The 13,759-nt window shown below is 30.9% G+C and overlaps 1 protein-coding gene across 1 annotated transcript in view; it reads right to left on the bottom strand.

Annotated features, from left to right (window-relative positions):
- Positions 1-9,337: 9,337 nt before the first annotated feature.
- LOC145333270 (uncharacterized) overlaps positions 9,338-13,759 on the bottom strand; it is a 90,209-nt gene continuing 85,787 nt past the window's right edge. The window contains exons 15-19 of the mRNA XM_080178402.1: positions 13,303-13,517; positions 12,922-12,999; positions 12,388-12,476; positions 11,206-11,246; positions 9,338-10,416 (exon numbers count right to left, since the gene is read on the bottom strand). Coding sequence (XP_080034528.1) covers positions 10,375-10,416; positions 11,206-11,246; positions 12,388-12,476; positions 12,922-12,999; positions 13,303-13,517 — 465 coding nt within the window. The 3' untranslated portion in view covers positions 9,338-10,374. The remainder of the gene's footprint in view (positions 10,417-11,205; positions 11,247-12,387; positions 12,477-12,921; positions 13,000-13,302; positions 13,518-13,759) is intronic.

The following is a 13,759-nucleotide window of genomic DNA, read 5'->3' on the forward strand; positions in this document are numbered from 1 at the left end:
TGACAGTCAAAGTAAATTACATACTGGATGCTCAAAACAGCGAGAAATTTTTTTTTTTTTAATATTATAATCCACAAAAAAATTTATCGTACCATAAAAACCAAAGGTATAAAGAACTATGTAGAAAATAAAAAATTACTTGTCCTTTCATCTACAGATATAAAAATCTCTTAGAAATATGGAAAACTTTGGGGTATAGTCTCTTTTGTGGCAACGCCTTTTAAGGGGCATTTCGTCGTATTTTTATAGTAGCTTTTATTAGGTGACTCTAGTTTAAGTTAGGTCAGGTGATTTCCCCGCAAGGTTAGGCAATTGGCCCCGCAGGAGCTATAAATAGGTGAAAAGCTACTGTGAAAATACGACAAAATGCACCTTAAGAGGCAATGTCACAAAAGGGACTATACCCGAAATTTAAAAGATACAAAAATAGCCAAAAACGTTCTGAAAAGCAGTCTGACCTTCATAATGATGGGAATGTTAACATTAAGTTTTAGCCTTCTATCTTTAATTGCAGTTGAAAAAATCACATTTCCCCCTTTGCATTATGTACTGACAGCCATAGTGAATTATAGAGAAGCTAAAAAGTTATATCAACATATCCTACCCTCTTTAAATGGCACTTTAAAACTCTGTTAATTTTTGATTAAGTGGTGTTTCCAAGGATTTATAAGGGCGGTGCGTGAAGCGCAACTAAAAATATTTACTCCCCCTTTGAACTAAAATCAATTAAAGACAACATGAGTGGCGTATTTTATCAAGTTAGGAATATAGAGTGTAGTTAGTTTTAAGGGTTTTTAATGAAAATTGCCATAAAAAAACATGTCTTTTTGTAAGGGTATGTACACAAAAAAAATGATAAACTTATCCTGAAAATAATATGACATCATAGGCTTAGATAAATATCAACGCTGTTTCTTTTTTATATAAAATAACTTTTTGATTAAATATTTGTTGTTTACACATGTTTTTATAGAAATAAAAACAAAATATGCAATGTGATAAAAAGCAGAAACCATTTGGAAGGGCGAGAAGCGGAAATTTTTTTCTTTAAATATGCAGGGAGGGAGAGTTTTTGGGCTATTTATTACACTAGTCCACAATATTTCATATAAAATTTTCTTATTCGTTGGCTCAACAACTTTGGGGACTTTAATGTAATTTTGATTGGTTGGTTAATTAAGTCAAGTTTCCATACTCATCCACTAATTGTAATCTATATAAGGGGTAATTTTGTGTATCATCATTGGGGATGTACAAAATTTCTTTGGTAAAAAGTTTTTATTATACAAAATAAAATACTTCCTATTACCTGATTTGTTATGTTCAGTGAAAAAAGATTTTAACCTAATTTCTACACTAATTAAAAAATTTGGTAAGGTAAAATGAATAGTAAGTGTCTGCTTTTTTTTTGAGTATTTCTTGATCTTTTTTTTGGAAACTGGGATAGTTTTGCTTTTTGTAGGGTATGGGGCAAAAAGGGGCATTTTTGTTGACCAGGGGGGGGGGGGAATGGGGCATTTTTCAACATTTAGGGGGGGGGGCAGGGGGGCGGTGGCTAGGGGGGGGCGTTTTGGTCGCTAGGGGGGGGGGCGATTGCCCCAAATGCCCCCTTCGGTTCGCACGCCACTGGCTGAGAACCGGTCCTAATCCTCTGGATATTAATCGGTTTCGAAGCTATATTTGAAAAAAAAAATATTTTTTAAAAACACTCAAAATATAAATAGCTATACTTTCTTTTATGACATACGGATACAATATATGTGGATATTATGACAGGGGCAAATGGTTGGTTGTCTGTTGGATGTTACTTAACCTTAGGTGTTAGTGTATAGCATCCCATTACAAGCGGATGGTGATCTGGATTCTCTAGATGAACACTTAAAAATCGAAGGTGAATCCCGCCCTTACGAGGTAAATAACGTCAGAGTGAAAGGGAACATTAAGCTTTTTATTACATTAGTCCCCAAATAATGATTTTTTATTTGTTATTTCAACAACTTTTAAAACTTTTATTGAATTTTTGTAAAAATAAATTATAGAACTACATTTTATTTTTCTAAAAATCACGCAACCTAGGATTCCGAGGTTTCGTGTTTTTTCTTACAAAAAAATAATTTTGTTATTTTGTTTATTTTGGTGTTAACCTTAATTTGTTAATTGTTTGTCTATTGTCTAGCTATAATGTGATATGAAAGCATTGTAATACAATTAAAAAGGCTATATTTTGCAGGGAGGAAGGGAGGGGTCAATGGGCAATTAATTCAATTTTAGAGTTTTAACTCAATATCTTCAAAACCAGATATATCTGGAAAATTCCAAAAATTTAAAAAGCGCAGTCTTTATTAGATTTGTATAATAAGAAATTATAAAACACTAAAATAAAAGTTTATAACATTAGGTTATCCTGTCTTAATTATCTGTAAATAGTCTGTAATTTATCATAAGAGGCATGACCTTAGTACTGGCAGTTTCTTAAAAATAATACCATAATTGGGGTTTGTTTTCAGATTTGACAAGGGGTTGATTAGAATGGATAGTTACAGAAGTATCACAGTAGAATTTCTGGTTTATCCCACCCATTCTTAGAAGAAAACTATTTCGTTTAAAAACCAAAACAAACTTGTCTGCTTTTATTTGTATAGGTTAGTTCAGTAAGAGCCGTCTGCTTTCGGAATAATTGTTTTAGCGGCATTCTTTGCGCTGGTACCCAAAGTCTTTGAAATTTGCCAAAATAATAAAAGTTGCGTGTGTTCTGGTACCCAAAGTCCAAGACTGTCAGAAATATGCATTTTAGATCCATTGTCCCCTCCCTTCCTCCCTGTATATTTTGTCATTTTTTGTTTAAAATTATTCTATTAACATAACTAACATAGAAGAAACTATCTTGTATATGATCCATTTATAGAAGTAATAGGATCTCTGTCTGTCTGTGTGTACTGAATGATCTCGCTAACAACTTAGCCGATATGTTTCTCCTTTACGGTGTAGCTTTTCATTTATCATGGGTGGGAGGGTTCATAACTACATAATGGAGATAAATTGGGGGTATTTTAGGGGCAATTTATCTTAGGAAGTGTTGGTTCTTTCCCCAAAATAGTTACTAACGTCCATAGGACCCATAAGAAGCTATAACATTGTAAAGGAGAACAAAATCGGTTCTGTGGTTAGCAAGATCCTTTGGTACAGACAGACACACACACACAAAGATCCTGTTACTTTTATATAAGGATTAAAGGATTTCCATTATCACCTTTTGAGAACATTCCATAAAGAAGGAAATACATTTTTATGAGATTATTTAGAAAGATGTTTATGTATGATAAGGGTATTTATGTCCAAAGGTAGCGCCGCAATAATAAGATCGTACAGACAGAGTCAACACATGTATAGAAAAAAAACCTGATAAAAAAATTACAAGATGAAAAAGGAAAAATTAAGTTAATAAGCATCACAAGCATAGCCAAAAGTATAACCAGTATTTTTTTAAAGAAAGAGAAGAGCGAACATAGGAAAGACAGAGTTAAACGGCAGGTGGGTTGCTGCTGTACACAGTGGACATATGGACGTACGTACTTTCTAACTATATGTGATGGAGTATCGCTACTCTACATGTCGGTCTCTCCCGCTACAAGAGAAAGGGAGAGAAAGGGAAAAAGAGCAATAAAGAGACAATGAAAAATAGTTGTTGATCTGTCACAGATGACTTTATAAAATAGAAAACAAATCTGTGAATTAGGGTAATCTGCCAAAAGATGGCTATCTTTGATAGAAACTGAGAAAAAGTAAAATAAAAACTATAAAAGCAACTAAAAAGCAGTCTAGTAACAGTCTAGCTGCTTATGTTATTAACTGAACAAAAATGCCCAATAGTTAAAGGAATCTAAACTAGAAAAATCAAACCTCTATCTTTCATAGCTCTTAAGAAAATAAAATTTTTGTTAACAGTCTGTGAAGTACGGACGGACGAATGTACACACCGACCCTAGTTATTGAGTAGCTTGCGCTAATATCCATATGCTCATTTGGTTAAAGAATGTACGTAGATGTTTTAAATATACTTTAAACTAATTTTGAGGATTACTCAAATTCCCTTAATTACTTGTCTTTATATTTCTAATGTACATTACCTTTTCAATTAGACAATAAAACAGTTTTAAGGTAATTATATTCTAAGTAGTTTTATGCAGTAAGACATTAACAAAACGTTTGATCGTTCATATAACAAGGATATAATAATCCAATTCATTCGAGTTTTCAAACATGAATTTGTAGAACGATTGGGTATATTGTAAAGCATCTCTATGTTTAAATCTGTATTGAAGTAATTTTGGGATAGATTTAAATTAAAATTTCGTTGATAATCATATTTGTTAATGTTCGTTTGTCTGACCTCTTGTTAGCTTCGCTTTTATTGGTGTTGTTATTCTTGTTTCCATATATAATAATATATATATTTGTATGTATTTGTATGTATTTAATGTATATAGAATATACGTGGATACTATGGCGATGAAAAATTGTCTTGAATTTAGGTTGCTAACATAAACATTACTTTTTGGTTAGTTCTTTCATCCAGTAGGGGAGGGGGGGTGGGGGTAAAGGCAATCTGTAGGGGAATCATTATTTTAGCAAGCTATGAGTTTCACTTTAATAGAGTATATGATAATCTGGTGCAAGATTATTTATATATTACAAACTACCACTGGGCTACATCCGCAAGTAGTACGGGCCAAATTATCATCATCATCAGTCAGGGAGGGGACATTGGGCTGTAAATAATATTAGTAACCGATGTTTTATAAAGAATATTTTACAATTCATTGGCTCTAAAACTTTGGGTACTTTTATAAAAACCCACAGTTTTAATCTTTAGAAATATAAATTTTGGTTTTCAGGATGTAAATCAATTTATCATTCTTTGTCTTATCCCTTAATTCCCTGCAAAATCTAAATGAAATAATCATCTTGTACATTAAGGCGGGTTTATTTTCAGATTTTTTGGAATTTCACATTTTCCCACATTGGCAAGGGTTACTGGGCATATATAAAACCCTGTGAAACTTGAAACAGGTTTTTTAATCCAAAAACAATGGGCGCGCGGGGGGGGGGGGAATAAAAAGTGCCCACCCCCTTATAAAACCAAAAATTGAAATTCCTTCAAACACAGGCATGTTGCATATCAAAATGACCGCATTGAAATGCTGATTACAGATCTGAAAACCGTTTTGAAAAATATTGCTCCTAGTTCGAATAAGAGCTAATTAAGTACCTAAAAAGGCTGATTTAGTCAAAATTGTTCATTTTGGTAGGTTATTTGAAAATTTTTTCAGACTGAATCTATATTTTTCGAAACGGTTTTCAGATCTGTAATCAAAAAGTTGAAAATCAACCCGCCTTATTGTACATCCGTTTATATGCATTTATCCATCCTGTTATATAAAGTAGTAAGGCTTTTTTATCTTTAGCTTAAGATTTTGATAACTACCGAGCCGATTTAGATCTCTATTTTAGTGAAGCTTTAAATGAGTTCCTTGATGATTTTAGACTATTTAATTTGTAGATTTAAGACTTCGGGTGTTTTAAGGCTACATTTCTGTTTTCCCTACCCTTAAAATACAGAGCTCCTAGATGCTTGGGCACAGCCTCTAGTATTACTATAAAACTACATTTTGTGTTTTTTTGGGTGTGAGGTAAAAAATAAATAATTTCTATGGAAAAAGGTGATATAAATTGTCAGTGAATTGTAGAATAATTTTGTCTATCTATCTATCTTTCTACCTATCTATATATCAAATATTAAAGATAATGTATGGTTGATCAACTAGATAATTATTTGTTGGCCAATATCCAACATATCTCTATCTATCTATTAGTCTATCTCTCTATCAATATGGCTATCTATTTTCCTAATATTAAAGGTACCCATGGGAAGGGAGAGAAATAAATGAATAAACTATTGATTGGCAAATGTGTAACTTACATATATTTACCAATTATCTATCTATGTATGTCTAAATAAGTGTATATCTATCTATCTATCATATCTATTTGATGTTAAAGCTACCCATTATAAAATATATGGTTGATTAACAAAATAACTATTAGTTGGCCAATGTGTAACTTAAGTATTTCTATCTATCTATCTCTATATATCTAACTAACTGTATATCTTTAAATTTATTCTATCTATCTATTAAAGTAAAATGATAGAGGGGGCACAAACTATATGTAACTCTACCCTTGGGGTTGGGACCATGTGCCGACTTTCAATTGGGTCTTTGAAAATCTTAACATAGCCAAGTTGGTACAAAATAGCAGAAAGCAATTTGTTAGCAGACAAAAGAGGTCCTTTTTTGGCCATATTACTTGTTTAAACATCTATACCCATACATTTATTATGAATCTATTTATTTGTATATTGTAGTTCATGAAGCAGATAATTATTAATTGGCCCATGTCCAACATACAAATGGTTGGGGTACAAATAACCAAATAAAAACCCAATTTCCTCATTTTATCCTTAGAATGTTAGAATAGTACTATGGATTTTAAACTTTGCATAATGATTCCTGTTGACACTATATGTTTATTAATATTCCTGTGTTTTGACAGCAAAGCTTTTCTATAATTAGGGTGTATCCGTACGACTGGACGTAACAAATAACTCTAATCATTAATTTAGGCATGTTAGCATTGTCCTAACGATTTTCTTTAACATTTCTGTTTAAGTTTTAAAGTGTAGCAACTATTATCATTAAATAATCAACTATTATCAGAATTTCCGTTGGTTCATTTAAAACATGCTCATGTTTGACAACAAATTTTTTCATACTTGTGAATTTATATTCTGGCTTTTATGTTCAATTTTAATTTTTGTTTGGCCTACCGCCTTATTTACCGCTTTTATGAATTTTGTGATTCTTGTTTTATAAAACTACTTTGTATAAATGTAATATTTATTTCCAGTTTGGCTTAGTAACCGATTTATATCCTCTTGATTTGAACCGGTTCTCAGCCATACTGAAAAAAAACATGTATAGCATCGTATTACAGACAACTTTCCACGAATATTAAAATAATAATTATAACAATAATATTAGTTTTTAGCCCGGACCTTCGCCACATCTGGGCTAACAAAACTGATTTTAATTTGTCATTTTGATATCTGCTGAAAGCTGTTTATAATTCCATCCGATAGATAACTATTCCCACAATGTCAAAGGGAAAATGGTATCCCAACCACTCATAATAACTGAAGTAAAAATATAATGATAATAAACTACCCAAGTGTACAGAAGTAATTCATTTAGCCAATCCTAGCCTAATCAATCTTCATACGAAATTCCCCAATTAAGTAACGGCTATAACCCAAACCATAATTTTTCTCCATTCTTAAGTTAATCAACTTAAATATTTATTTTCAAAAATTAAGTTTTATAAAGATGTACCTGTCTATCTAAAAATAAAATTTTTACCCGCGACCGTAGCTCAACACGTAGAGCATCTGCTCGTCGTCGGGAAGGTGATAGGTTCGAATCTCGGTCTGACACCGCGTCACAACTAAAGACGTTAAAAATCAGGCTCAACTCATTACCATGCACAGTTAGAACTTCTCAGACAAAGGTCGTGCAATCAAAGGGTGGGTTGAAAATCAATCTCACCTTGTATTTAACTTTCTATCAAACTATTTTCTATGTATCTTGCTACCTATCTATTTATCTATCTAATAAATTAAAGCATCCAATCATAATATTATCAATCTCACCTTGTATTTAACTTTCTATGTATCTTGCTACCTACCTATCTATCTTTTTTATCTATCTATATATCTTTTTTATCTATCTATCTATCTAATAAATTAAAGCATCCAATCATGGAATTATCAATCTCACTTCATAAAGTTATTCCCCCCTTCCCTCACATACTCAAACCATTAAATAGACTGATTCTAAAGCCAATATTTTAACTTAGTATAACAGTACAATGTTAAAAATTCATAACGAATAGACTGTACCTTAGGCATGTTTTAATTGTTTAAAACGAATAAGAAAAAGTTATCATAAAACTTTGGGGACTAGTACAATAAACAACCCAATGTCATCTCCCTCTCTGACTTCAGAGAATGCTATAATCCTTTTTGTACTGTAATTGTATAATAATATAATAACTAAGGAAACGACCACTTACTCAAACCATTTATATGACAATTACAATTAATAGTATGTGTGAGAATTTCCCCGCTTTCCTGAAAAGTAAAGATCAATTGACTTTGCCGTTTTCGATATCATCATGAGCAAACCTTGATCATATTGCCATTATAAGAATAGAGTTCTGTAAATTCTGTATTGACAAGAGAAACTTTGTGCCATGTGTTCAATTTAGCTCATTAATTGCTTAGTTCGTTCATCCAGTAGGAAGGTAGGGGATAGGGTAAAGAGTTTAAATGAGGGGTATTATTATTTTAACCAGCTGCGAGCATCACTGTATGAAAATCAGGTGCAACATTAAAGTAATATAATATCAATTGTTCTATAATAATTAAATTTTATATAACGTCTTAAATCATATATTCTAGACTGCAGCGCGTCTTGCAGGTAAGTTAAAAATGCTACAGACTGCTACAATGACAGGCGCGTGGAATTAATATTATATGTAATATAGAATTCATTAAACCATTTTACCAAGAACTCTGCGCAGTGCTTTCTAACGTACCTTTTTTTCACAATGAGCCGTTCTTTTTTAATGTAATTTTTTCAGAGACATAAGGGACAATGGGCTTTTTATTACACTAGTCCCCAAAGTTTTAAATTGTCGTTTTCTTATTCGTTGGTTTAACAACTTTAGTGACTTTTGATTGGTTGGTAAATTGAGTTAAATGTTCAAACGTTTCAACCACTAATTTTAATATTCAAATTCAAAATTTTTTTTTTACAAATCTTAATAAAACTTGGTGAAAATATGTAGAATGTAATATAAATTTCTCTCTGACAGTTTTAGCCTTCTAAATTGAATAGGAATTGAGAAGATCAAGAAAACTTGAAAATCTAGGAAACTATCTAGCACCCCAAATACTAGACAGATGGACAAAACAATGCTTAGATTAAAGGGGCATATGTCATAGGAATATTCACTAAAAATTTCAGCTGTCTATCTTGAATAGAAACTGAGAAAATCACGTTTCCACATAGCGTTACGGACTGACGAACATACAAAGATGGGATGTATGTTAACTTATCGGCCATTGTCTTATCCCTTTAGATCCCTGAAATATTTGCTCGATATTGCTATGCTTAATATGGATATATATACTTGTCCTTTTTGAATAAGTTAAAACAAAAATATTGTAAATTTTTATTACATAAAAAAACTTATTTACAGATTTATTTTTATTAATAATCAATTATTGAAAACCATAAAATTTGAACACAGTAATAGCAGAATTATTTACATTTATATTCTTTTATTGACTACAAAATGAGTATTATTTGTTAATTTTAAATATTAATATCAAAGCTTTACTTAGGAATTTTAGATATTTTAGTTAACTAACATTTATATATTTAGTTTGAACTCTTTTTATATTTTCCATTTATTTGAAAAAAATATTATACATTTCATAAATTTGTATGTTATATACCCAAACATACATCAAGTTATTCCATTCAAATAATAGTTTTTTTTTATAATTTTCTATTCAATATAGAAATCTTAATTCATTCAGAAAGAGATTCATGGCATCTTTAGTTTCAAAATTTAAATTATAACACTTTGGTAACAAGATAAAGAGTAATTAAACTTAAAATCTTTATTTTTGAAATTATCATCTTATAGGTTAGAATTAGTAAAGTTTGAAAAATCCTCACGGGGTTAGACTTTAAGGGGAGTTATTGAAACTTAAAAAGTTACTTTAACTGCTATTTTTAAATCTTGGAACTTCTTGGTCTGATTGAGAGTTTTTTTTTTTTCAGAGAAGCTTAATATATGTTTGTGGGTTAAGATTAAGAAGATCTTCAAGATAACTACAACGGTGGTTAATAACTATATAAATAGATCACCGAAATAAAACTATTTGTATTATAATAAAGAATAAATTTAGAAATACGATTATTATTACTATCTTTGGGTTAAATCAATGAAATATTATATGGTAACAACAAAAATAATAAGCAAATTCAAGTATTTATTTTCCAGTATGGCTTCGAAATCGATTAGTATCCTTCTGGAATAGAACTAGTTCTCAGCCAAACTGAAAATCATTTATAGCATCGTATTACAGATAATTTAAAAAATTAAAACAGAACTTATTTTAAGCTAATAATTCTTAATTTTAATATCCGCGGAAAGCTGTCTATAATGCGATGCAATAAATAATTATTATGAACAGTTTTCTTCTTCTTCAATGAGTTTGTCTTCGACCTAAAATGAAATAATTTTAATTATAAACTTCTTGAGATTTGATAATTTACAAAAAGTTAATTATCTTAATAAATTAATTCCTACCGTTACATTTCTCTATTCTAACTGACCTAGGAATTATTATCTAAAACTAGGTGTAATGCAACAAGAACTAAAATTTGTCTGATTGTAAACAATTAGGTATTGTGCATGTTTAAAGGCCATGGCCGGTATACTCTTTATATTAATGACAACAGAGAGCAATATGTCTTTAGTTATAAAAAATTTTATTCTGAGATTCGAACCTAAAACTTACATATTTAAAACTAAACATAATAAATACAGTTATAAAAGTCCACTTAAAACTATATCTTGACCACCGAAACAGTCCACTTTAAAACTTATTTCTAGCCTATGGTGGAGGTATCCAACAGCGTACTTTTCTTGTGGGGCTTTTACTTTACTAACCTAACCTAACCTTAATTAAGCTTAAAAAACCATTTGCTTTTTAATGCCCGTTTGTGGTCCAGTTATATGATGAGGATTAAAAACATTTTAAAAAATTAGGGAGGGGACAATGGACTGTAAATTACACTAGTACACAAAGAACCTTGTAATCTTATTAGTTGGGTTAAAAAAATTAAGGAACTTTTACCGAACTTTGATTAGTTAGTTTGAAATCAATAGTTTCTAAACCTAAGTCTACCGTTGGGGTACTTTTAATTACAATCATATAGGATTTATAAAAATTTATAGTCCATTGTCTTATCCCTTTAGATCCCTGTAAAAAAATAAAAACATAAAACGTACCATAATTTGATTGTGTAAAGCGTGGTCTGGTGAAAAACAACCTAAAGAAACAAATAAAATGTGCAAAAATAAGACAAATAAAAAATGGGTGATTTACTTTATTCCAGAAGTAGATAACGCACCTTCCCCCCAAGGTAATCCAAGCTTTTTTTTTATTTTAAGAGTGGTAAAATGTGGGGTTTCAAATGTTTTAGAGAGGTAATATAATATATTTTATTTTTATTTTTGAGGGTGGTAAAATAAAGTATTTCATAGTTAATACATTTATTAGAGCAATAGTGGTTTAATTTTTACTCCCCAAAAGCATTGTTCCCCCCTTTATTATGAAGATAGAGGGGGGGGGGGGTTATTAATGGTTTTCTACTGCTAAAAATAGTGATTTAAACTAAAGTGATTTTTAACAACTACATAACATTGAGATACATAAAAAAAAGATACTTAAAATTATTTTGTCATCTATTTTCTGTGTTTAAAATACAAAAAAATAGCAACATTTAAATCAAATGGAAAATAGTGCTTGTTTAAAAACAAATGTTCAATCTAACATTGTCTTCAACAATGTGATGCCATTCTAGCTAGTATTAATTTAATTAAATCCAAAACACAAATCTGGCAAATAAAAATGTAATTGTTTGAAAACTTTAAAAATATTTAACATTAAAAAATTCTTTTTTTAATTTGTGTTTTAAGCTTAATTACTTAATTATAAACATTAAAAGCAAAACGACAAAAGACAAAACTACGAACAACATTTATATTGTAGGTTTTAAAATTGTTTTGTCACAGTTAATACCATTTAATCAGTTGGTTGGATAATGTTGTTTAACATAATTGGGGTTGTACATTAATTTATAGTCCATTATCTTATCCGTAAAAATCCTTTTTTTTCTATTCCCTTGCTTTTTAAGTTGTTTAACCAAGGAGGGAGGGGACATTATTTATTGCACTAGTCTCCAACATTTCTTAATAACGTTTTCTTTTTCGTTTTATTAAATATTGGTTGGTTCATTATGTTGTGTTTCCAAACATTTCAACCAGTAATTTATATCTTCAAAGTGGTTCATTTTAATTATCATCATTGGGGATGGGCGTTTATTTATCGGCCATTGTCTAATCCCTTTAGATCCCTGTATTGAACTGTAACAAAACAACTCTTTCTACAACCATTCTCTAACAAATTACCTAATTGACAATCAAACACGGTTGCCGTATTTTTCACTTGGTCCATTTGTCCCAGGGTTAGAGCATCCAGGGTGCCAGATTCCCAGTTTCTTAATTATAAAAAAAGTTGATTATCGCATCGCATTATAGACAGCTTTCCGCGGGAAGTAAAATGAAAACCAGTTTTGATAGCCCCGAAAGCCTAATCTCACAAAACTGGTATTAATTTATCATATTTATTTTAATATTCGTGGATTATTGTCTGTAATACGATGCTATATATGACTTTTCAGTATGGCTGAGAAGAGGATATAATCCAGCGGATATTAATCAATTTTAAAGCCTTACTGGAAAAAGTTTTTATTTAAAATAGAATTTTATGAAAAAAATAAATTGATAGATAGATAATTATTGAATTGTTAAATGATTTATAGATACAGTAGAGTAAAATCTAGAAAAATATACAATCATTTTTTTCTCCTTATAATTATAGACTAAGAAAGACACAGACAAATGAAGTGGATGAAAGTTTGATAGTTGGAGATATTTGATTACCTGTTCTCATAATAATTATTGATATGTCCATCCACAGAACTAATGTTCATCTTTCTATCTCTTATCATATAGTGGTCCCTAGATAGATAGATAAATAAATATATAATAATAGATAGATAGATATGTACATCCACAGAACTAATGTTCATCTTTTTATCTCTTAACATACAGTGGACCCTAGATAAAAAGGTAGATGGATAAAAGATAATTATAAATATAGATAGATAGATATGTCCATCTACAAAACTTATGTCAATCTTTCTATCGTATAGCGGCCCCATTATATATAAATAGATATTTTTTTAAATAGAAGATCTTATATAAAAGTAAAATAGTGTCTGTCTGTTTCTTTTCTATAATATTTTTTGTTTGTTTTTTTACCTTATTTTGAAAGATGGTCCCTCCACCACCTGGCCGTCAATTTCCCCGAGCAGGGTGTCCAACTTGTTGCTCTCTGCACAGTCAATATTCATCCCAATGTTGGCCACCCCGTTCTGGTTGTTGTTGATAGCTCCGGTGCCGCCGTGGTTTGACACCCCTGTGCTGGGGCGGGTCAACTCGTGCACGTTGCGGGATGGGTCAAATTGGCCCAGGCCCTAGAAGAGGAAAAATATTGTTAGAGACTTTCCTCAAAGTGGCCATAAAGCACTGAACTCACCCCCCTCTCCAGCGCTATTATTATCAAATAAATTTAAAATAAGTTGGGAGATTTTTTTTCAATGCCTGATTCCTGCGGGTAGCCATGACCTTGTTAGGCCTATACCTATGGTGCCCTAACCCTGCAGGACTACCCAGTACCCAATATTACCGAACCCAACCTAACCTAGAGTAATAAACA

This window comes from Acartia tonsa, chromosome 12 (assembly GCF_053477335.1).
Source record: "Acartia tonsa isolate MP-2025a chromosome 12, ASM5347733v1, whole genome shotgun sequence".
Classification (NCBI taxonomy): Eukaryota; Metazoa; Arthropoda; class Copepoda; order Calanoida; family Acartiidae; genus Acartia; species Acartia tonsa.